Source organism: Motacilla alba, chromosome 13, assembly GCF_015832195.1.
Source record: "Motacilla alba alba isolate MOTALB_02 chromosome 13, Motacilla_alba_V1.0_pri, whole genome shotgun sequence".
NCBI classification, from domain to species: Eukaryota; Metazoa; Chordata; class Aves; order Passeriformes; family Motacillidae; genus Motacilla; species Motacilla alba.
In genome coordinates this window covers 10,425,280-10,446,864 of record NC_052028.1, presented here as the reverse complement: position 1 = coordinate 10,446,864, position 21,585 = coordinate 10,425,280, and the positions used below count along the sequence as shown (strand labels likewise).

The following is a 21,585-nucleotide window of genomic DNA, read 5'->3' as shown; positions in this document are numbered from 1 at the left end:
TCCTTTATTTATTATTGTCCTTCATTCTTTCCCCGCCAATAAATCGCGCTACGTCGCTTCACGAGCGTTTGCTGTGAGCGCGTGGCTCCCTCAGCAGTTCTGAGCGTGAGGTGAAACCGACATAAAGCTTTTATTGTCAGGGAGGAATGAGGGTTTTGAGATGAGCCTCGGAGATCACGCCCTTTATTCCCGCACCACACGCGGAGCCCACGCCCGGGCAGCCGCGGTCCCCCGTTGTGTGCGCGGAGCCCGCGGCGTTCCCGGCCCTGAGGCGCGCTCCGCCTCCGCCGCCATCACCGCGCCGCTCCCGGCCGCCATCTTCGTCCCGCCCCGCCGAGGCCCGCGGGCGCCATCTTGTGCCCGGGGCCGGCCCAGCCATCGCCCGGCAACGGCGGCGGGTCCGGCGGAGTCCCGCAGGCCGGGATAGCAAAGCCGGGCCGCGCCCCAAGGCAGGTGGATTTGGGGGTTACAAGCGGACTTTGCAGCAGGGAGCAGCTAGGCGGGGTCTGCGTGTGTGGGTCTGGTGCAGGGCGGATGGAGAGAGCCAGGGCTGAGAGCGTGGGGACACGGCGGGCAGCGGGCGAGGGAAGGGCTGCAGGTGCCGTTGTGTGCAGTTCTCTGAGGCTCTGTCAGGATCCCCCGCCGCATCCTGCGCTCGCACTTCTCTCTGAAAGGTTGAGAGAGCTGAGGGGGTTTAGCCTGGAGCAGAGAAGGTTTCATGGAGATCTTCGACGCCCTCCCAGTGCCTAAAGGGGCTCCAGAAGAGATGGAGAGGGATTTGGGACAAGGACAGGGAGAGGCAGGAAAAAGGGGAATGGCTTCCCACTGACAGAGTGCAGGGTTAGGTGGGATACTGGGTTACAAAGTTCTTGGCTTTGAGGGTGGTGAGGCCCTGGCAAACGTTGTCGAGTGAGGCTGTGCCGGCTGCATCCGTGGAAGTGTTCAAGGCCAGTTGGATGGGGCTTGGAGCAGCCTGGGATGGTGGAAGGTGTCCCTGGAGGTGGAAATGGATGGTCTTTAGGGTCCCTCCCAACCCAAACCATTCCGTGATGAAAAAGAAGGTTACAAATGGACACAGGTCTGTCAGAAACCCCCTCACTGGTTCCACCGCTCAGAACACAATTCTGTGCTCTCAGCTTGGCAGTGCGTCTGCGTCAGAAAACCAGCACTTTGTCTGGAGCCTACAAATACAGGAATTAAATAACCATTGAGAAATTACCCCGAGGCTTACGATGGACCAGCTCCCAGTCATTAGTCCCACCCATAGCCTTCGTGTGAGGATACAGATTTGGGGTTTGAAGGAGCCCATGGTGGATGGAGGGTGTGGGAGCACAGGGAGCCCACATCAGGGTGTGTGATAATGCCTCTCTTTCCTCATACATTGTCCAACTTAGTGAATAACAACATTAAATTTTGGCCTTATTTTCCACAAAATGCCACTGCACTGAAAATGGGAATGTGAACTACAGAGTGCTAACAAGTACAGAGAACATCTCATGGATTTTGTGAGGTAGGTGTGACCCTTTCTGTTCTGGAGTACATGGAGTGTCACCATAGGTGACTGTGCAGTAGACAAATTCCAAATGTCACGTACTGGTGTCATTGCAGTACAAAAGGGGCAAGTGAATTCTAATTTAGAAGCCAGGATGGAAGTCTTAATGCCCGAACCTCAGATTTATGTGGAAAGAACTCTGGCTATCATCAAACCAGATGCCATTGGTAAAGAAGAAGAAATAGAGGATCTCATTCTCCAATCAGGATTCCACATCATTCAGGTAACAGGCTGTGCTCCAGAGAAAATAGCTGTAGTTTATAAGTCAGGAAAATAGTTCACTTCTAGCAACCAAGCCAGTAACTAAAAGCTTGTGCGTCCAAAAATCGATTCATGTTCTTCATGTCATTAAACATTGCTGCCAGATTCTGTAAGGAGATCCTTCTTGGTGCATGGGATGGAACAGAGCAGACCAACTATTCTGCTGACCGCAGGAAAACACAGACTTTATTAATAAACTCAGATTTAGCAAACATATGGAGCAGATGTGTGAGCTTTCCAAGGCAGCTCTTTGGAGAGGATATCATTCAGATCTCGCAAGATTTTCTGCAGTGTGCAAGTGGATATTAGAGAATTAATTGAATTCGATAGCTGGCCAGTTGCAGCCTAACTAATTTTTTGTTTCCATTCTTTTTACGGTAAATAGACTTCATGAATATTGAAATGAGCTTATGAATATTGAAATGAGCGCGGCCGGGCGGCCGCTGGGGGGCGCTGCGCCCTCGCTCTGTGGGCGGCAGGGGCCCCTCCTCCTCCTCCTCCCCGCAAAGTCTTGCTTTGGTTTGGTTTGGTTTGGTTCTTTCACTTCCTCCCTAACCTCCATGGTTGTTTTATTTATGTGTATTTAGTATTTGTATTTATTTATTTATGGATCTCTTAAAGCTACTCCAGAAGAGTATGCTCCCTGGGCTGGAGCCCCCCTGCCCCGGAGGCAGGCTGGGAGAGCTGCGCTTGTTCATCCTGTAGGAGAAAAGGCACCAGGGACACCTGAGAGCCCCTTCCAGTGCCTGAAGGGGCTCCAGAGAACTAGAGAGGGACTTTGGACATGGCCATGGAGTGGCAGGACGAAGGAGAATGGCTTCCTACTGCCAGAGGGCAGGCTTAGGTGGGGTAGTGGGGAGGCCCTGGCACAGGTTGCCTGACAAGCTGTGGCTGCCTCATCCCTGGAAGTGTTCAAGACCAGGTTTGGGGTTTGAGCAACCTGGTCTAGTGGAAGGTGTCCCAGTGGCAGGGGGCTTGAAACAAGATGATTTTTAAGACACCTTTTGATGCAAACCGTTCCATGTTTCTATTAATTCAATACATAGCAGAAGATGAGACAAAATAGATTATTTATTTATTTAATTGCAATGTCTTAGTAGAGTCTTCTGATGTCTGCAGTGACTTTTGGCAGCAAAGTTATTAGGACTCTGAATATATGGAACTCTTATACAAGTTTGAGCTCAAAGAATGCACTTTAAAATTTTTTTCTTGGCTGTGGTTTCTGATAAGTTCCCAAAGTTGCCCTGATCCTGGCCACCTGCAGGTTAGGCAGCCATTGCGAGAGTCACAAAGCACTGAATGAAAAATAGAACAATTGCGTAATTAACAGTGTGGGCTGGAGAGAAACTTGTTTAAAAGTAGAACATTATGCTGTAGCAGCTGAGGAATAAAATCCTGCCCTTATAATGCTCTTCACTTTTTCAGTACAGTGCACTGTCATCTGGCAGTTAGAAATTGCTGTAGTTTGCCTGGGCTAAAATCACATCTTATTCAAATGAGTTGTTTCCTTGATTAACTTGGAAAACTCTTGCTCTTTTTTACTCTCTGTCTAGGAGAGGATCACATCTGGCTGAATCAGAGGAATTTAGAAGTTACTCTATGTTCTGCACTTGAAGATATGACTGCAGGAGAGGACTCCATCCTGCCTTTAATGCTCTAACCTGTTTCAATGTAGCAAGCAATTTTAATTCTTTTTTTTTTTTTTCTTCTACACTTTATAGAAACGGAAGCTCCAGTTAAGCCCAGAGCAATGTAGCAACTTTTATGCAGAACAATTTGGAAAAATGTTTTTTCCTAATTTAACAGCCTATATGAGTTCTGGTCCTATAGTTGCTATGGTTCTTGCTAGAAATTGTGCAGTCTCATATTGGAAGGAATTGCTTGGACCATCCAACAGCCTAAGAGCTAGGATAACTCACCCCCACAGGTAACTCACTGACTGGCCTTGGGCAAGTCAGTAGGATTATTTTGTCATTCTTTCGATTGAGACCAGAATTCCTTTTTTCTTTTTTTTTATTATTATTTTTTTTATATTTGTTTGTTTGTACAGTACAGACACAGGCTTCTTATCTCTTCAGTTTTGTGCAACAGCTTTTCACTGTTGTTTGTCAGTATGCAAAGTTCACCTATTTTATGGGGAATTCTGAGTGTATGAATATTAAATTTTAGGCAGCTACTTCTTATGTTTAAGACAAAAGCAAGCCAATGTCTTGTTAATTAGTCCATATCTATTGCTTTTCTGTGCTCTCAGGCTGCAGAGACTTGGAAGGGATTGCAGTTGCCCTCCAAGCAGTTATTTCCCTTGTTTTCAGCTTAAGAGCACTCTATGGGACTGATGAGCTGAGGAATGGGCTCCACGGCAGTCTCAGCATCTCCTCAGCAGAGAAGGAAATTCGGTTCATATTTCCAGAAGGTAAAATGGTACAGTTGGTTCACTGCCAGCCCTGGGGAGGATGGAGCTCTTCCCTGTCCTGCCCTGACTCCAGATACAACTGATTTAGGAGAGGTTGGGTTTGTTTGCTTTACAGGATTGTGGGTCTCTTTATGTATAACCTGACATTTTCTGCTATGAAAGGCTTACCAAAAAATCTGTCTGAAGAGCCATTGTATTTACAGAGATTGCTTCCACTTTTCAAACTCTGCTCAGGGAACTGGAGCAGTCAGAGCTGGTAAATGAGAAGAAATAGGAAGCTATTGCACTCCAGCAAGTGTTCCTGGCACAGTCAGCCTTGGTTGACTTGAGAAGACTGACTCTTTTCTTGGATTCAGGCTGAGTAATTACTATTCAAAAGCAGCTGGATGCTCACATGACAGTGCAATTCCAAAGTTAAGTGCCAGAGAAAAGGTCCTTGGAACCTGGAAAGGCTGCAAGAGGATCTCTGGTTTGTAATGTAACAGGATTTGCTCTCTGACAGAAAGATGCAGGTGAAACTGCTAAAAAAGGTGTCCACTGGTACTTTTTGTCAGCTGTATCAGTGATTTAATAAGAGATGTTGCAGTTCCTTACAAAGCTTACCCATTGTGTAAACCATGTCTCTTCTCACCCTGACAAACAGAGCAAGACTAAAAGGGAGATTTTTAGGGTCTTCAGAAACCAGCTTCACACTGGAAGAAGAAAGTGCTAAACATGGGATATACTGTTTTTCTTCTGCCCCATATGCATCTTCAAGGATTCAGGTTTTCCCCAGATGATCTGGCTTCCTCCCTTTTCATAACAGGCTATAATTAGTAAAAGTACCTCAGGGACATAGTAAAGAAGTTTAGGGAGTTTCTTTGCAGTTTTTTGTGGGAGAAGTTACAAACCCATGATGTACTATTAACTTACTAAGGAAAAGAGTAGCTGACATATAAACAACTTTTGAAAGCATGTTGGGTTTAATCACTCTAGAGGCTGCTTTCTAACACCTGTTGTTCCTCCTTGCAGCAATCTTGGAGCCAGTTCCCACTGGACAAAGGGCTCGGGATTACCTGAACCTGTATGTGAAGCCCACGCTGCTGGCAGGGCTCACTGCCCTGTGCAAAGAGAAGCCAGCAGACCCCATGGTAGGTGCAGTGTCCAGCACTGCTGGCAGCTCTGGGATGCAGGCACTTGCTGCTAGCAACTCCCTGCTTATAGCAGAACTGCTCTGTTGGTGAAGAGCTGTGCTGTTTTAGCTGTCAGCTGATGAGCTGCTCTCACTTTTGGTTTCAAAAGTTGATTTATTTGTTAGAGATGACACAAGGGTGTGTTTTAAGTCCCTGAACAAAATCAGTTTCCTTTCATCTGGAAAAACGTGGTTCATGTATCTTTGTGTTCTTAAAGCTCCAGTCATTCACACCAATAGTTATTTAAGCATGCAGATAATTAATCTGTGCAAGTTTCTGGCAGTTGTGGATTTTACATCATTATCACGTTTATAATCAACATTGCATTTTTCTAAAGGATACTTTTCAGAAAAAAAAGCCTTAATAATCACTTGGGGTGTTCCTGTGAGCCATGTGATATACATGAGGCCACATTTAATGTACTTTGATTGTTTACTTTATCTGTATGTCTGGCACTGTTACCATAGAAATCTAGAAAACAGAGATGAAGTCCGTTCCTTTGCCCAAAGGCCAAACCAGTTGTATCTGTTCCTAACAAATGTGTGTCTGGCCTGTGGTTTAGCACTCCAAACGATGCAGAATCTACAGTCTCCCCAGGCAATCTGTTTCAGTGCTTAATTATACTCGTTAAAAGCTTTCACTGAAAGATAGCCTAAATCTCCTGGCTCCAATTTTAAGCCCATTACCTTTTTTTTTCCCCTTTTACTATCCCCAAAAGACACTGGAGACAATGTATTTTTTTTTCCAGCAACCTATTGCGTGTTTGAAGAGTATTCCCATTTTCTTTCCCTTTAGTCTTCTCTTTACTGTATTAAATACTGATTTTTTTTTTCTGTTGCATGTCCCATCTTTCTAACTCATTGTTTTGGCTTCCAGTTAATCTGCATTCTTAGCACAATTTTCTAGTCAATTATGAGGTATCTAACAGTAACTTCATTGAGACAGCGCTTTCCTTGCTTGCTTGTAAGAAAGCTGTATGAAGCAGTGTCAGCAGCTTTGCTAAAAACATTGTTTGCACCTTCTTTGTTGTCCATAATGCCTGTGACCTTGTAACAGAATGAAAATAGTGTTGATTTGATACTGCTTCAGAAATAGATATTGCCTATTGCTTTTCAGTTTGTTTTCTACTAGGTGGCTTACAGGGGAGACTGTTGGAATGCTTTTTTTCCAGTGTCCTTTCCTTCTTTCCTCTCCTCTTGCAGATGGCATCAGGAAGTGTCTGTGCACTCAGAAATACTTGCTGTCAGCACAGAGGTTTTCTCAACTAGTTCCTTAAGCAATACAGGATAAATTTATTTGGTTCAAATGATTTAAGGATTTCTTTTTTTTTATTTTCCAAAGTAGTTTCCTAAGGGGTTTTGTGTTTTGGGATATTTTGTTTGCTTGTTTTCCATTTCTGTCTTGTGTTCTTACTCCTGTGCTGTTGTTGCTTTACCTGTCCTAGTGCTCTGCTTGGCTCTCCCTTTGCAAACCTTTTATATGTGGTAGTAAAAGCAGAGTGTTGCTTGCCTTCCCTGTCTGCTGTTCTGTCAGCTCTTCACAGTGTGGTATGAAGTTTGTTGTTCTCAGCATTCCAGAAACCAGTCGTCAACAGCCTTGTGAAGTAAATAAGGATGTGTTAAAAACTTTGCTTTACAAGTGGAGAAATCGAGGCAAAAGGTTAATTTGCCTGAGGTCAGGCCCAGACTGGCAGATGGAATTAGGACTCAAGGCATTCCTGCCTCCCACATTCTCATTTAAGTACAACGTGCTGGAAAACTTAAAAAGATGAATTTCAAAAAGTAACCATGTTTGGGATTTAGGTTTTGGGTACTGTAAGGTGATTCCGTGCAGAAGGCTGGCACTTTTAATGAATGGTTACTGGATGAAGTATCTCTAAGTGCTGTCAGCAGTAATATTTCATTAAGCAGTTTCATGCATATTGTGCAGCAGCATTCCAAAACAGAGCTGGCTGAATTATTTGAAGTATGGCTCAAATGATCTTATATTTTCACAAAGATAAACATTGCCAGGACAAGTTGTCTTCTAAAGGTCATTGAGCATTGTTCAAAAGCAGTATAGGCTGTGAAGTTTTAAGAGAACATTTTTAAAAACAGGTCATCTGCATGTCCATTTCTTTCTAAAAGGGCTGAATTTTGCAGCACAGTAGGAGAGTATCTGTAGCAGAGGTTTCAAATAATGCTTTTATATATAATAATGCTTTTATAATATTCTTCTATGAACTTAATAGAAAGCAACAGAAAGCTGAAAACATTTGGGTTTTGTTTTTTTTCTTTACAGATTTGGCTTGCTGACTGGCTGATTGAACACAATCCTAATAAACCTAAGCTCCAATATCACATCTCTCAGTAAGAGCATCAGCAGCGAGAGCTTGGTGGAAACCATCTCACACATTCCAAGTTACAGATGTGCATTGTCATTTTTGGTGTGTCCTTTGACTATATAACCAATACTGTCTAAAGTAAGGGCATTTGTCATAACTGCTTGTGTCCTCATGGGACAAATAACCCTACACTTAACCAGGATGTAGTGGTTCTAATACCTTCTCTGCTGACAAAGTGAATGTAGAATTACACAATAAATTTATGGCATTGGGTGATTAGAGAAAGACAACGTTCTCAGTGGGTGTGACTTACTGCTGTTGTCCACATTTTTCTTAGTTTGGCTGTGAGAACAAAATCATTTACAGCAGCATGGATTCCCAAATGAAATCCACCTGGCCTGTGCTTTGTGAAGCCAAGGGTTGTGTTTCAGCAATTTTTTAGCATAGATTCAGTTACAAGGGAGGTACTTGGATATGATATAGAAAACAATTACTGGAGGCATGTTAGCAACTTTGGAATTGCTGATTACATCACCCAGCTTAGGTTGTCCTTGAATTTGATTTACTTAAGTCTGATGTATTTTGTCAGAATGTAATTTGAAGGACTTATTTGAAGGTACATTCAATGCACCTTTCCCAGCTTGGTGGCAAAAGGCTCAGGGACTATAAACAACAAGAAGATGTATTTTAGTCAAGGACTAAGGTTGTCTTCCAACATTTGTTTGCAATAAAGGTGCTTAATTGGAACAGCTCATCTTAAGAGTGTTTTCTGTATTCTTCTGCTCCTAAATTTACACAAATTTCTGTTTTTCTCAAACTTTCATGTGCTCTGTTGAAGAATTTCACAACTGCTCTTCCACAGGCAATGGGTTGATCCCTTGCTATTGCCTTTTATGAAGTAACTAAACTGTTTTTTGGGGATGTAGGGCTTTTTAATTTTCTTCAAAGAGCTGTACTTATGCTGTTAACTTCAAGCTTTGTATCTTACGGTTTGACTGGCTCTAATGAAGAAAACAGTGTAATTTTCATAACTCTGAATTAAGAGTATGCTTGACTAATACTAAACAAACAAGCAATTTCATAATTTGTTTCATGAAAAAACTTGCTTCCCCAATTTGAGTAATTATGAGAAACATAAGTCATTTTTCTGTAACATCAAACTTTGTTGAAGTGAATTGTTTATCCTCTCAGTGGAACAAGCCACTATTGCTAGCCCAGATAATAAACATTTAGAAACTGGTCCCTACAGTACCAAGACCTAAAAATCTTGGGGCTGCCAAGATAAGGAAAAAAAAAGAAAGCTCAAACCATCAAATTATGAAGAATAATAGTATGAGGTAGTTAGAAGTACAGTAAACAGATCTGTTTTCAACCAGTTTATTTTGCCTATAATTATTGTCCCCATATGTGTCTGATTGCTCCAATTACAGGACGGTTGTGCTTTGTGGTTTCCTGTCAGCCAAATTAAAAAGTACATTTTCTAAAGATGCCAGAAACTAAAATCCAGTGAATTCACAAGGCATTCCCCTGTATTTTGTTAGTTCCTATGATATTTGCCTGCTTATTTTGATGTGCTACTGTTTGACAATAAATACATCCTTAATGTTCCTGCTGGAGTTTCCAGTTTTGCTTTTGTGCCAGAGCTGTGTTATGTTGGATGAGAGTAGGTGGGTCCTTACCTGGGGGATGGGAAAAAGGACAAGGGCAGCTGGTGTTGTAAATGTCACCTTTGTCACCCACACAATACAGACCCTGTCATTCAGGTGTTCATCCAGCATGGAATTGTTCTCTCATTTTGGAGCTAACACTTTCAATTGCTGACTGGAGTTTGCTTCCATTTGCCTAAGAAAAAGGTGGAAAGAGAGAAGTTGCCTTTATCCCATGGGTGCCATCCTGACTCACTGAATCCCTGCACACAGGACAAGTATTGATCAGCAGATGTCACAGCTGGGATGCTGGGGAGCCTGCATTAATAGGGGGGATGTGGGCAGAGGGTCAGAGCCGGGAATGTGAGCTGGCTGAGCAGCCTGATCCCGTGGGGGGAGCTGTGACACCACAAGAGAGGCTGTTGGGGCATGTGCTGCTACATTTCTTAAGAACTTAAGGTTTTTTATTTAGCCCAGAGTGGTACAGGCTTGGCCAGGTTTATAAATCTGTAGCACAGAAAATGTAGATTTGGGAAAAAACCCAGATCAACTGAAAGATGTGTTTCCATTCGATGTCAGCAAGGTGAGATATTCTCTGTGGGAACAAGTGACCTGTCCTCTCCCTCTGTCAAGTCAAAATAATTACTTGCCTTTTGAGTTCTATTGGGCATTTTTAGCTTTGAGGGAGTTCATTTTAGTTTTACTGCCCGAGTGCTGGAATAGAGCTATGTCCATAAAATGAGCAGTTCAGTCTGTTTCCCATAATTCTGTTTTTTCAACAGAGTTCCTCCTGGAACTTTGCTTATCATATGCTTGCTATCACCTGCACTGGAAGTTGTTCTTGGAACTGTACAGATTGAGCTAGTCTTGAAGTATGTGATTGTTCAGCCTTCCTGTCTCACAAGAGATTTATTATCCTCAGGACGAGTTAAACTGCCAGGAGCCTTGGACATACTTTAAAGATGGCAGAAGCCTCAGTCAAAGGCAGTTTTCTATTGCCTGCATCTATCAGAGCGTTCCAGCGTGCCAAGCTTCAGAAATGAGTCACTGGCCAGAGCTTGGGACTGTCATTCAGGAGATTTAAGATTGTTTCATGGAGATTTGCAAGCCCCTGCTTTTCTCATGTAGGAAAAGAAGAGAAGATTTGTGTTTATTCCTTCATTTAAGCTATTAATCCTGACCATCCTTTAAACAACAGTTGATGAGGGTCAGTGTTCATTCATTTAGAGTATTCAGATCAAGATGATTTGTGTTCTGAACAAATAAATGCACAGTAAATGTTGGCTATTTTTGGTGGTACCCAACAACAGCTCATCCTCTGAAAATGTGAGAGTGATTCTTGTTTCCTTTAAAAAAACAAAATCAGAAGAGAAATATTTTTTTATGTTATTGGAAAGACTTGTTGCACATAATAAAAAGATCATCATAAAAAGATAACTTGCAATTGTTTCTACAGTGCTATTTCCTTTTAGTAGGTTTGTCACTGGACTAGAAACAGGACTTCAGTCCTCTCTACTCAAAGCAAAGCTGTTTTGCTTTACTCAAGCAGACTTGGCACAAGCCAGTGTGGCAGAGTCACCAGCACCATCACAGCAAGGAGGTTGTGCTGTGGGTGAAACAGGGAAACCTGCTGCTGTAGGATGGTCCATCAAGAGCAGCTGCCTGCACCCAGAAACCTCCCCTGGTGCGGATGAGCTCCTCCGGGTGTGGAGTGTGTCGGCAGCGTGACTGATGTGTGCAGTCTCCTTGGGGGATGCCTGTCAGATCATTGTCATGCTGCCTCCTGCCAAGTGATCGTGGGGACACTGCCAAAGCTCAGGGGAGAGCTTTTTGTTGGTCTTCTGAGCCAGAAATGAGGTATTGTCGTGAGACGGAGCAGTTGGTGGGAGAAGAAGACAGTTTGCAGACAAGTGGGTGAATGATGCTCTAATAATGGTAACGCTGAAGGATTGCGAATTCAGTTCAGTGCTTGTGAGTGTTTTAGGGCTGAGGAGGCAATGCTTTCTCACAAAGATCTCCATGCAGTGCCTCGCTGGGTGTGCTTATATGTCTAGTGTGGCATCAAGTTTTGTCCCCTGAGAACCTCTAAGAACCCCGTCTTGCCTAGCTGTGGTGCTATTCTGAAGCATGATTATTAAAAAAATAAAACTAAAACGCAGCTCTAGTACCATGTCTGCAACACTGTTACCATCATATTTAATTCATTGAAAAGTCTTTTCACCTGGGATCGGAGTCAACCTGGATGGATCCTGTTTGGCCAGAGAGAAAAGGCAGTTGGGTGCAGTCTGTCAGCTGCAGACTGCCTGAGGAGCAATCATGTGTGAGCTCACCCTGAATTCCACGGAATTTTTATGTGCAGGAACCTAATTTGGCTCTAAATTCTCCTGGCTTTAGTAAACTACTCTACAAACCACCCATGCTTCTTTATCATCTCTTTATAATCAATGCTTAAGCTCTCATTTCCTTGCTAGGGGACAGTTGTATTTTTGTCATCCTTCCAGAATCTGCATGGATTGTCAGGTTAGGAAATTCTGCCTTGTCAAAAGCAACATGTTACTGCTGTGCTGGCTGGTGGTTCTTATCTCTCTTAGGTGTTGTAAAGTGCTTTCTTACTGGGTGGCATTCCTGGTGCCGTGTGAATGAGGCAGTGTTTTGTCCATGTTTAGTTTTGTGCCAGGCCTGGTCTCTGTGAGAGAAAATTCCCAGCGGTGTTTAACGGACGCGTGCGGACAAATCTCCTGCACGCCCCATAAAGCACTTCACCATGGGCCACTATAAAGCAGTCATTACAGAGTAGTGTTTAAATTTCTGAGATTAACACAGTCTCTCAATTGCACTTACTTATTTTTATAATGTGTAATTTAGCAACTGAACTGTGAAAAGTTATGGCATAGCAAGGTCTTCTTAAAAACAGTGGTTTCGACTGTGCTTTTAGGTGCCTTCGTTGTAAATCCAGAGCAATTCCATTCTGTTAGTTAAAAGAGAGAGGGAAAACGAGATTGTTTCTGGGAGCTGCTCAGATGGTGTATGTACATCTGAAATGTATTGTCAAGTGCTGGCATGGCACATTTTCCACATTTATGGAAAACAAAGACCTTGTGCCTGATTTCTCAGGAGCCAGACTTGGACAATGCTGTTCCCTGCAAGCAGAACACTTTGGCAGTTGCCATTTTGCTCAGGGAGATGTGCAATGGTATTTTTGCCTGGATGAAGAAAGTTTGATCAAGCCCGTGTTTGAAAACCAGATGCTTTTTCTGTGGCCAACACACATCTAGATAGCCATGAGATCCTTCCCTGCTAGTTACCACTTCCAACTGAACTATCCCACGAGGCTATTTCAGAATACTTGTTTTCTTCCCAGCTCTTCAATGTAAATATGCTGAATTGACCAGCAAAGTTTTGACCGTGACTGTCTTTGTTTTGCAAAGTTCTCTTGTAAACAGGCTCTGTGGGGCTTCCCCAAATAGCCCCATCAGTGCAACTGAATGGGAGCAACAAAGGCATAGGAAATGAAATGTCCCTTCCTTTTCTTATTCATGTAAATGATAGTTTATCATACTGTTTATTAGCTTCATATAGTCAGGATCTGTGATGGTTCTTAAGCCTTTTATTGCTTTTTTTTCTCCTTTAATGAGCTGCAATAAAACATTGCCTTGCCAGAGTGCTGACCCAGTGCTGAGGCATTCTCCAAACTTAGCATTATTATTGGTATTAATTAGTCATTACCTATCACAGCACAAAGCAGCCATGATATATCTTAACCAGTTGTTCTGTCTCTCTACAAAATGTTCCTTTTTAAGGTGATTTGGGATTCCTGGAATGAACAATTTCAAATAATCCATAAACATGGTTTCAATAATGATACCTGGTTTCTTTATAATATCTCTCCTCAGTGGATGTACACACTGGGCAGTACCCAGGTGGTGCAAGTGTGAAGGTAGGGAATGGAGATGTGAAAAGCCTCCTTGGGTCCTCCCTTGGAGCAGCAGGAAGATCTAGAATCACAGAATCATGGAAAATAGGGGCAAATGCCCAAGCAGATGGTTACTGCATGTGCTCTGTGAAAGTGCCTGCTTGGAGGTAGGGATGGGGAGTTTGACACCTGTGTTCTCAAGGTCTGCCAGTGGTTTGGTGCTTGGATCACTTGGCATCTTACAACTTGAATCATTTTTTGGAGGCTTTTCTATCTGAATATGGGAAGAGGGTTTCTCTCTGTGATATCAGGTTTTAATGAAGATAGCTCTATCACTGTTGGAATGCTGTTCCAAGTCTGTTTAATCACTTCTGGACTTCATAAAGCAATCATCAAAAATTAGCAGTCAGTTTTCTTTCATCTCTGGGAGTGGAATCAAGCAGAGCTGGCACAGCTGTGAAGCTGTGTATGGGATGAGCAGGTTTGAGCACAACTCCTAGGTGGGAGTAATTCCTCTCCAGGGTGAGGAATGAGTCTGTGGCTGGGAGATTCCGTGCTCCTCTGCCCCAGCTGCACCTCCAACTGTTTTCTGTTGGTTTCTATTCTGTGTTGCTGTCTACAGCCACCAAAGGTGATGATCCAAAGGGAAATCCCGTGGTGTTTCCTGACACCGTGTTTAGAGCTGTGAACAGAACAGGTAGAGAAAAGGCCAAATGAGGACAGGCGTGATCCTCTGCTCTGTCTTCCTCTGTTCCAACAACACAGAAATGAAATGTTTCACTAAACCAGGACATGCACCCTTCAGATACTCTGACTGAGCTCCTCCCAGCTCAGCCATGATCACAGTTTCAGGAGGACTGGTCTGAGCACAGAGAGCAAAGGCTGACAGACAACTAAAATTTGTAGCTATTTTTATTCTACTCCAACTGGTGGGTTTCTTTCTAGGTACAGTTGTGACTTTCATCAGCTGACATGAGGGAAAAGGTGTAACATAAAGTATATTTTTAAGTTGAACTATTTTACGTGTGCTTTTAGAGATTTGCTGCAGAAGATAATGTTTGGTCATGTCCTTGGGTACTATCATCTGGTACAATTCCACTGACAGATTATATTCATTTGGGTATGACCTGAGATTGTAACATCCTGACAGTATAAACTGGCAGCTTTTGATTTTCATTCCCTTGTACTGACAAGAAATTGGATCTTTATTTATCTATCTATCCAGTTCCAATGAAAATTAATGGTTTCATTGTCACCTAGTATTAATTTACAATTCTGCTACAGGTTTTCTTTTAAGGTTGAGAAAGTTTAAATGCAGAATAATTTTCATTTGTGTGTGCCAACCCACCCCTGGATGTGAAATAGCTGTATTTGGTGCCAGGGGAGTTTTCCAAATATACAGTATGTCTTTTATGTGCCCACATGTGTACCATTAAAGGGTTTCTGCTCATGGAGGCTCTAGGATTTCCACATTGGTCCAGAGGTGACACATTGCATTGATGAGAATTTGCTTATTTTTTATAGAAAAAAATGTCTTCTAGAAGTTTTGGCTTCCCTTGGTCCACAGTGCTAGAGGAACATGTTGAGGCATGCCCTTTTCTGTTTGCTTTCAACAACAATGGGAATTCTTCAGTTTTAAGTATTAAAAAATGGAAATTTCCTTTCTTTTTGCCCCTCTCAAGTGTATTTAGGTAACTGAAGCACATTCACACTTGGAGAGATGGGGCTGTTTTGCAAGGGAAAACCAAAACATTCCAGTGCAGCTAATATTGCAGCTCCTCTAGTGTCTTAAGTTCAGGCCACAGCAGGAGGTGCAGATATCCAAGGGGAATGCAGTAACTTTTTGGATCTTTTCTTTGGAAGAAATAATAAGATGAGTGACAATTAACCCATTCAGCTAAGTTAGTAAGGCTCTGGGGGATGAGAAGAAATGGGATGTTCTTAGTTCTAATGATTTGCTCTACAGAATAAACCTTTTCTCTACATCCCTTCAGGTCAAATCAATACATTTGTCTTCACTGCAGGCAGCATTAATTTGCTTCTTTCCTTACAACCTTCTCCTATACATCCCTCCTTGAGATGTCCAAGGCTGATGTGATGATTGTGCTTTGATTATCTTGCTCTGGCAAACCAATGGGCTCCACTCTCCAGGAGAGAAGGGCTCTCCAGGGCAAGTGTCAGAATGTTGGCACAAAGTATTTTGTTCCTCTTGCATGATTAATGTGGAAGGAGTGTATTTAAGTAGTTTGTAATTTGTCACAGTGAGACTTGCAATGGAAAACATGCCATGGCAGAGGCAGCCAGGGCCATAAAGTGCTGTTGTTGGGAAGTGAGGACTATTCTAACACAGGTGATGTCTCCAGGGGGTGTATTCCTCAGGAGCTGGTGGGTGGATTAGCAGTCAAACCTTTGAGGAGCAGGGTGAAAGCCAATATGTCCATGGTGACAGGGACACAGCTGGAATTAAGAAGGATGACCAACACATCCAAACCTTTTTTAAAGGATTTTGGTTGTTTTATCTCTGATGATCTTTCCTGGTTTCATTTATTTAGCTGTCTCAGAGTTCGTGTCTTTCAGGCAGCAGAGAAGTGTCTGCCCTGGTGTCTGGGGAAACAAGGCTTTGTGTTTGGTGCCTCACAGAGGGGCTGCACACAGGGGCCACGGGTGAGAGGGAATGTCCCCTTGCTCTCTGCCTGTCTCTGGCACTTGAGTGCTTGGGGAGCTCATCTCAGCAGAGCTTTGCTGCTTTCTGCTTTTCTTTTTCCAGCCTCTGGGCCTTGATGTCACCATGTGGCTTTGAAAAGAAATGGCTTGAAGGGGCCTGTGCATAAAGTGCATCCTTCAAAATGCAGGTCAGGGTGGTGTTTATTCAAGGAGTAGCACCTGAAGGTCAATTCTGTTACTCCATGACTCCTTAGCTGATATGTCTTCCTAAAAGCCAGTAATCTCCAAGGACCAAATGTCCTGTCTGGGAAAATAAAGCAAGACATATAAATTGCTTTAATGGGATGCTCTAGTACATTTATATCTTCTTAAAAAGAAGCTAAACCACATGCATGAGATGATAGATGAGTTTATTTTCACATGTGGATTTAATAACCTACAAAGATGTAGCTGCATATTTAGTGCCCGAAGTCATCTCCAGGAAAATGGTTCCCTGGGGTGAGGTCAGTGTCTGCTTACAGCCAAGAGAATGAGTTGAAGGGGTTTGTCAGTGGTTAGCTGGGTTAGGAGGCATAGTTTATATGATACTGAACTAATCAGCGTGATGTGGAAATTAATTTTATCTTCTGCACAGGACAGAGAGAGTGGAAATGCCCCTGAGACCATCTGGGGTTTAAAACTCTGAGGAGCTGGAAGGAGCTGACTGCCACTCTGTTCTCTTTGTAGCACTGTTTATTACTCTTCCCAAATATTTATTGGATCATAGTTGTAATTAAATTTGTGCTGAAATGTACAGAGCACTCTGTACTTCGTGTAACATGAAACCAGAGATCCTCTACACTGGAGCAGTACAGTGGCAGGTCTTGGCCACAACAGCCCCCTTTGGAATGGGAGATAATCCAAGAGCCTTCCCCGTTGATATGGCATTTGCAGAGTTAAAGCACAGGAAATTGTGAATTTTGGCTCCATCCTGTTTGACCGTTTACACTATCTCCTTATCAATGTACCTGGCCTGGTCCTGGGAGATTGGATGGTGTCTGGATACTAGAGGTACAATTTAGTGCTCCCAACTGCTTGAAAGGGACTGGACAGTGATTTGTGAGCTCTCTGGTGATGGGTGAGATAAAGCTCTGCAGTGGGGATGTCCTCTGCCCTGCCTCCACCCTGGCCAGAGCTGGGCCAGGCTCCCCAGGCACTGCAGGAGCTGGAGCTGAGTGCAGGCTGTGACCTGATCATTCCTGAATTCCACATCCAGGTCTCATGGCCTGTGGTGAATGAGAGAAAGAAATCAGTGTGCTGCAGTCAAAAGCATAGAGGTGTTTCTCAGGGAGTTCAAACAGCAGGTTGGTTGGTAAAACAGAGGCTGAGGCCTGAGATGGCAGCACTCACACCCTGTGGGGGAAAGCCCACGGACCAGCAAGAAACAGGAGAGTGAAGTAGTCCAGGCTGGGAAGCACAACTGTGTTTGCCCTGGGATAAATCTTATTAACTTAAGCACATCAAAGCATAAATGCATTGTCTTACTCCTGGACTCGAGCTGGCTTGAGCAAAGCCATCCTGAGAATCTCTTCCCAGTGCTCCTGTCCAGGACTGGCTGGTGCTCCTGTGCCAGCAGAGATGTCCCCGGGAGCCACATCTGCAGCCTGGCCCTGACTGGAATTACCTGCTCTCCAGACACCTGTGGTGCAGCTGTAATGCTGGGAGTGCTTGGCACCTCGGGAGGTATTCAGGACTGAGTTAATTTAATTATTCTCCTGCTCATTGGCTTCAAAATCCACTTAGGGAGGAGGTGCCTTGTCCCTATCACCACTGATGGCAGCTGGCCAGCAGAAGTCTGCCTGGCAGGAGTGGGAATGAGGAGCTGGGCCAGAGTAGGTTTAGCTTCCAGGCACTGGGCAAAAGGGGGAGAAATAGAATTTACTGCCTTTAAAACTGCCGACTCTGCTCTTGATGGATGATCCCCTGGAAGTGTCAGGCCAGGAGCCACAGCTCTGTGAGTTAGAGAAACCTGTGGAACTGAGAAGAGATGTGAGAAGAAAAAATGTGTCCAGGCTTGATCTGAGTCAATAAAGAGACTCTTACTGACACCACAATCCAACATTTCAGACCAGGCACCTCATCAGAGCCCGGTTTGGGTGCTGGCAGCCAGGCCAGATGGGACAGGCAGTGCAGCCATGGTCCCAAGCAGAGCTGACAACCAGCAAACTCAGCCCATGCATGGCCTGAGTTTGAGCCCAAGTAAGGTAACCCTTGTGCCTCTCCCCACTGTTTTACAGTCTTTTCACTGAGCTCGTCATTATCATCTTTTATGGCATCCCATGTGCTGTTGAAAGCATCAGAGGAGGAAATGAAGGGCCCTTTACTGTCCAGGCTGTGTGCTCCCATGTCCCCTGACGAGCTATTCTCTCCTGGCTGTGCCCACAAGGGGCTTCAATTAATGTTGCATGGGACACTGAAGAAAGAATTGAGAGAGAAAGAAAAAGAACAGCTAAAATACTATTAGAGATCTCCCTGTCTATTTCCCATCACATCCTACTGCTTGTACAGCTCTGCTATCCCCTTCTATGACAGATTCAGGCTTAGTCTCTTTCATTTTCTGGCTCTGACTCACTCTGTCCCACATGATTGCAACTCATCTTTGCATCCTGACTGCAATTGGTGAGCATTTCTTAGCTGTGGCCATCAACCTCTGCTCCTTACTTCACTTAGAGTTGCCACCACCTCCCTCTCCTTTCCTCTCTGTGTTTCAGACCCTCTGGGAGGAATGAGTGTGGGTCCAAGAGTCTGATGAGTGTGGGTCCTGGTGCACACTTTAAAAGGGTCTTTTCTAATCTCCAGGAGTGTTTGGACTAAGTCCACTTCGTCTGGGAGAGCTCTTGTGTGAAGCTGTCCCAGCAGCCATCCCTAGAGATACATATTAGTTTAATGAGGGAGCCCCTCATCCTCCTTGTTCATAAAACATGAGCCACTCTGTGTGCTTGGTAAAGGGGGAATGGGATAGGAGAGCAAAAGAGAAGGAAGGAAGAGAATTAGTTTTGAAAGTACATTGCAAGTTACATTTATCTGATTTTCTCTAACCCGTCAATCTTCTGTTATATGGCTGAACTCCTTGGGGCTTGTTTGAAAGGGGGGAATTTACTGCACTGTAAGCCAGCAGTGATTTGCAAAGTGGATTGTATCCTAGGAGAGAGCAGGGAACCAGAAAAAGAGGTGGGGGAGCTTGTGAATCCCCCAGCAGAGCTGTAAATGCACTGTACATTACCAACTCCCTCCCAGCCACGCCGGGGGCATTTTTGGATGGGACCACCTGCTCCATGTCCACCTCTTGTACCCCGTGGCCATACCAGAAACATGGACCAGCAAGTGGGCAATAAATTGACACCCTGGCTCCCTGTACACCTCCTTCTCCTTGGAGAAACCTTTGGAACCTTCCCCAGTAGACCTGTGCTTGATCAGGACTCCTGGCTGGAAGGGCAGCATGAATTCACACTGAATATGCAGCGTTCCCTGGGAAGCAGGGACTCTCCAGCCGGGGAAAGCAGAGGCAGCCGATCCCAGCAGACAGCTACTGTAGGTGTCCTCCCCAACCGAGAAATGGTTGGGAAACACTTGTAACTCTTTTTCTCAGGTGTTGCAAAGAGGATTTGTTTTGTAAATAGTGAAGCTGTTAATTGCCCTGACTTTATTAACAGGGAGCCGAAAAGGTGTTAACAAGTTTTTGTTGCTCTGCGCTGGCAGTGAGCCAGCACCAGTCCCTCTGTAAGGGGAAGGTGGCAAAGTTCCTCTGAAAGTCCCTTAGCTCTCTAGAGGAAAAAAAAAAAATTAGGCACCCCTTTAGCCAAAGACTTGGGGTAACGTGTGATTTTTGTAGGAGGGATTTAACTGGAATCAGCACACAGTTCAGCTCCAGGGGATTCACCATGGACTGGAGTGTCCCCAGGGCAGCACAGCTGGGAAGTCAGAGCTGCAAAGAGCTCTAAGGTTGTTTTCTGGTTCAACTTCTCCCTAGGCACAGGTAGAGGGAAGCTTCTGCACACAACTGTGGGAAGCCCAGGAGTCCAGCAGCTTAGAAAATCAGGCTGGTTTAGGGGTTTAGGGATCTAACTTCAAGCATCTCACTTAAAAATATATTGTTGAAAGCAACAGTTGAGGTTTCCAAGTCACTAAAGTCACTAACTGGCCACAAAAATCTTTCCTGTATACTCCAACAAGCCACACACCCAAATCCTCTCATCTTTCCCTGAAAGTTCCTGCTGATAAATCCTGCAGAAGGCATGGAACAGATGCTTTTTCATCCTCCTCTCTGGGACTGGCACTAGCAGCAGGTAACCAGGGGCTGATTCAGGCCCTTTAACTTTTTCCTGCTAAGGGTTGGTTTTGCAAGTGGAAAAGGAGCTGTGACTTGTTTGTAAGGCTTTGGGGAATTGCTGGCACTCGCTGGTTTCCCTGCAGCAGATGCAGCGTGACCGGGAATCTACGCTGCATATGAAAAGGTCACTTACCCTGCTCAAGAGAGGAGATTCTAACACTTGTCAGCTTGAGTGATGGAGGCTCTGCATGGAGAGCCATAATATTCATGTCAGAGAATTGCCAAGCCCTTGCGGAAGTGTTGAAGATGGATGGCCTGGGGATACACTCCTGACACTTTAATACTGGGGGAGGATACAGCACAAACATCTCATACAGAATTATAATCCATGAAAGGGCACTGGGGGCATCATTTAAAGGTAATCCAGCAGGCAAGGAGTTTAACAGCTGAAGGGAAGCAGGCTGGGGGACAGGAGGGATGCTGGTGGGATGCAGGGGGGGCTGTGGTGGGGCTCCGGGGGAGGGAGCAGCCCCCAGCTGGGGTGGGACCAGGGCAGGAGGGAGCAGTGCCAGGCCAAAATCCATCCACCTCCAGACTGCTTGGCGAAATAATCTGCAGAACCTGCACTTTATGTATTAATAAATTAGATTCTCTCCTTGCTGATGGTCACTGCAGCAGTGTGACCTGTTGAGGAGAGAGCCTGGGGCAGGTGCCTCAATCTCTGAGCAGAAGTGTCCCTGCCAGCCTGCAGGGGCAATGATGGTGTGAATTCCCTGCCAGAGCCATCCTTGCTCTCTCTTCTGGGAGAGGGAGCGAAGGAAACAGCACAGATCCAGCTCCTGTGCCAGGTGACAGCCTCAGCCCCCACACAAGCACAGCCCCAGGCTGGCTCTGAGTGCTGGGAAGCCCTGGCAGGTGCTGTCTGTGCCTGTGTCTGTGCCTGTTTGGGGTGCTGGCTGGCACCTGCACCCCAAACTTCACCTTCCTGCACGCACTGAGGGAGGTGACCCCGGCCAAGGCCACCTGAGTTGTGCCTGTGCTCCAGCCTGAAGGGGAGTGAGGCTGTGCAGGCATTTTCACCTGCAGGGAAGGAGAAACCAGAAGAAAACTGGAGGTTGCTGTCCCTGGTGAGGGTCCTGGGATGGACACCTGGACCAGCAGCACAGCATGGCCAAGAGGCAGCTGGTGAAACAGGGACAGGGATAGTCCTGGGTTAGATGGGAAGGGCTGGGAAAGCTTGTGGGATTAGCCTGGGCTGTTATCATGATATGAGCACCCCAAAACTGACCCTGTGTTAGTTGAGCAGGCACCTCTGACATAAACCTGCCCTGG

General features: G+C 44.8%; 1 protein-coding gene across 1 annotated transcript; it reads left to right on the top strand.

Moving 5' to 3' along the window:
- Nucleotides 1–350: 350 nt before the first annotated feature.
- Nucleotides 351–9,332, top strand: NME5 (NME/NM23 family member 5). Its single transcript, XM_038150371.1, has 7 exons — nucleotides 351–449; nucleotides 1,470–1,510; nucleotides 1,609–1,775; nucleotides 3,535–3,740; nucleotides 4,126–4,226; nucleotides 5,238–5,356; nucleotides 7,679–9,332. The coding sequence occupies exons 3-7, from the start codon at nucleotides 1,647–1,649 to the stop codon at nucleotides 7,748–7,750; spliced, it is 627 nt and encodes a 208-aa protein (XP_038006299.1). The 5' UTR covers nucleotides 351–449; nucleotides 1,470–1,510; nucleotides 1,609–1,646; the 3' UTR covers nucleotides 7,751–9,332.
- Nucleotides 9,333–21,585: the final 12,253 nt, after the last annotated feature.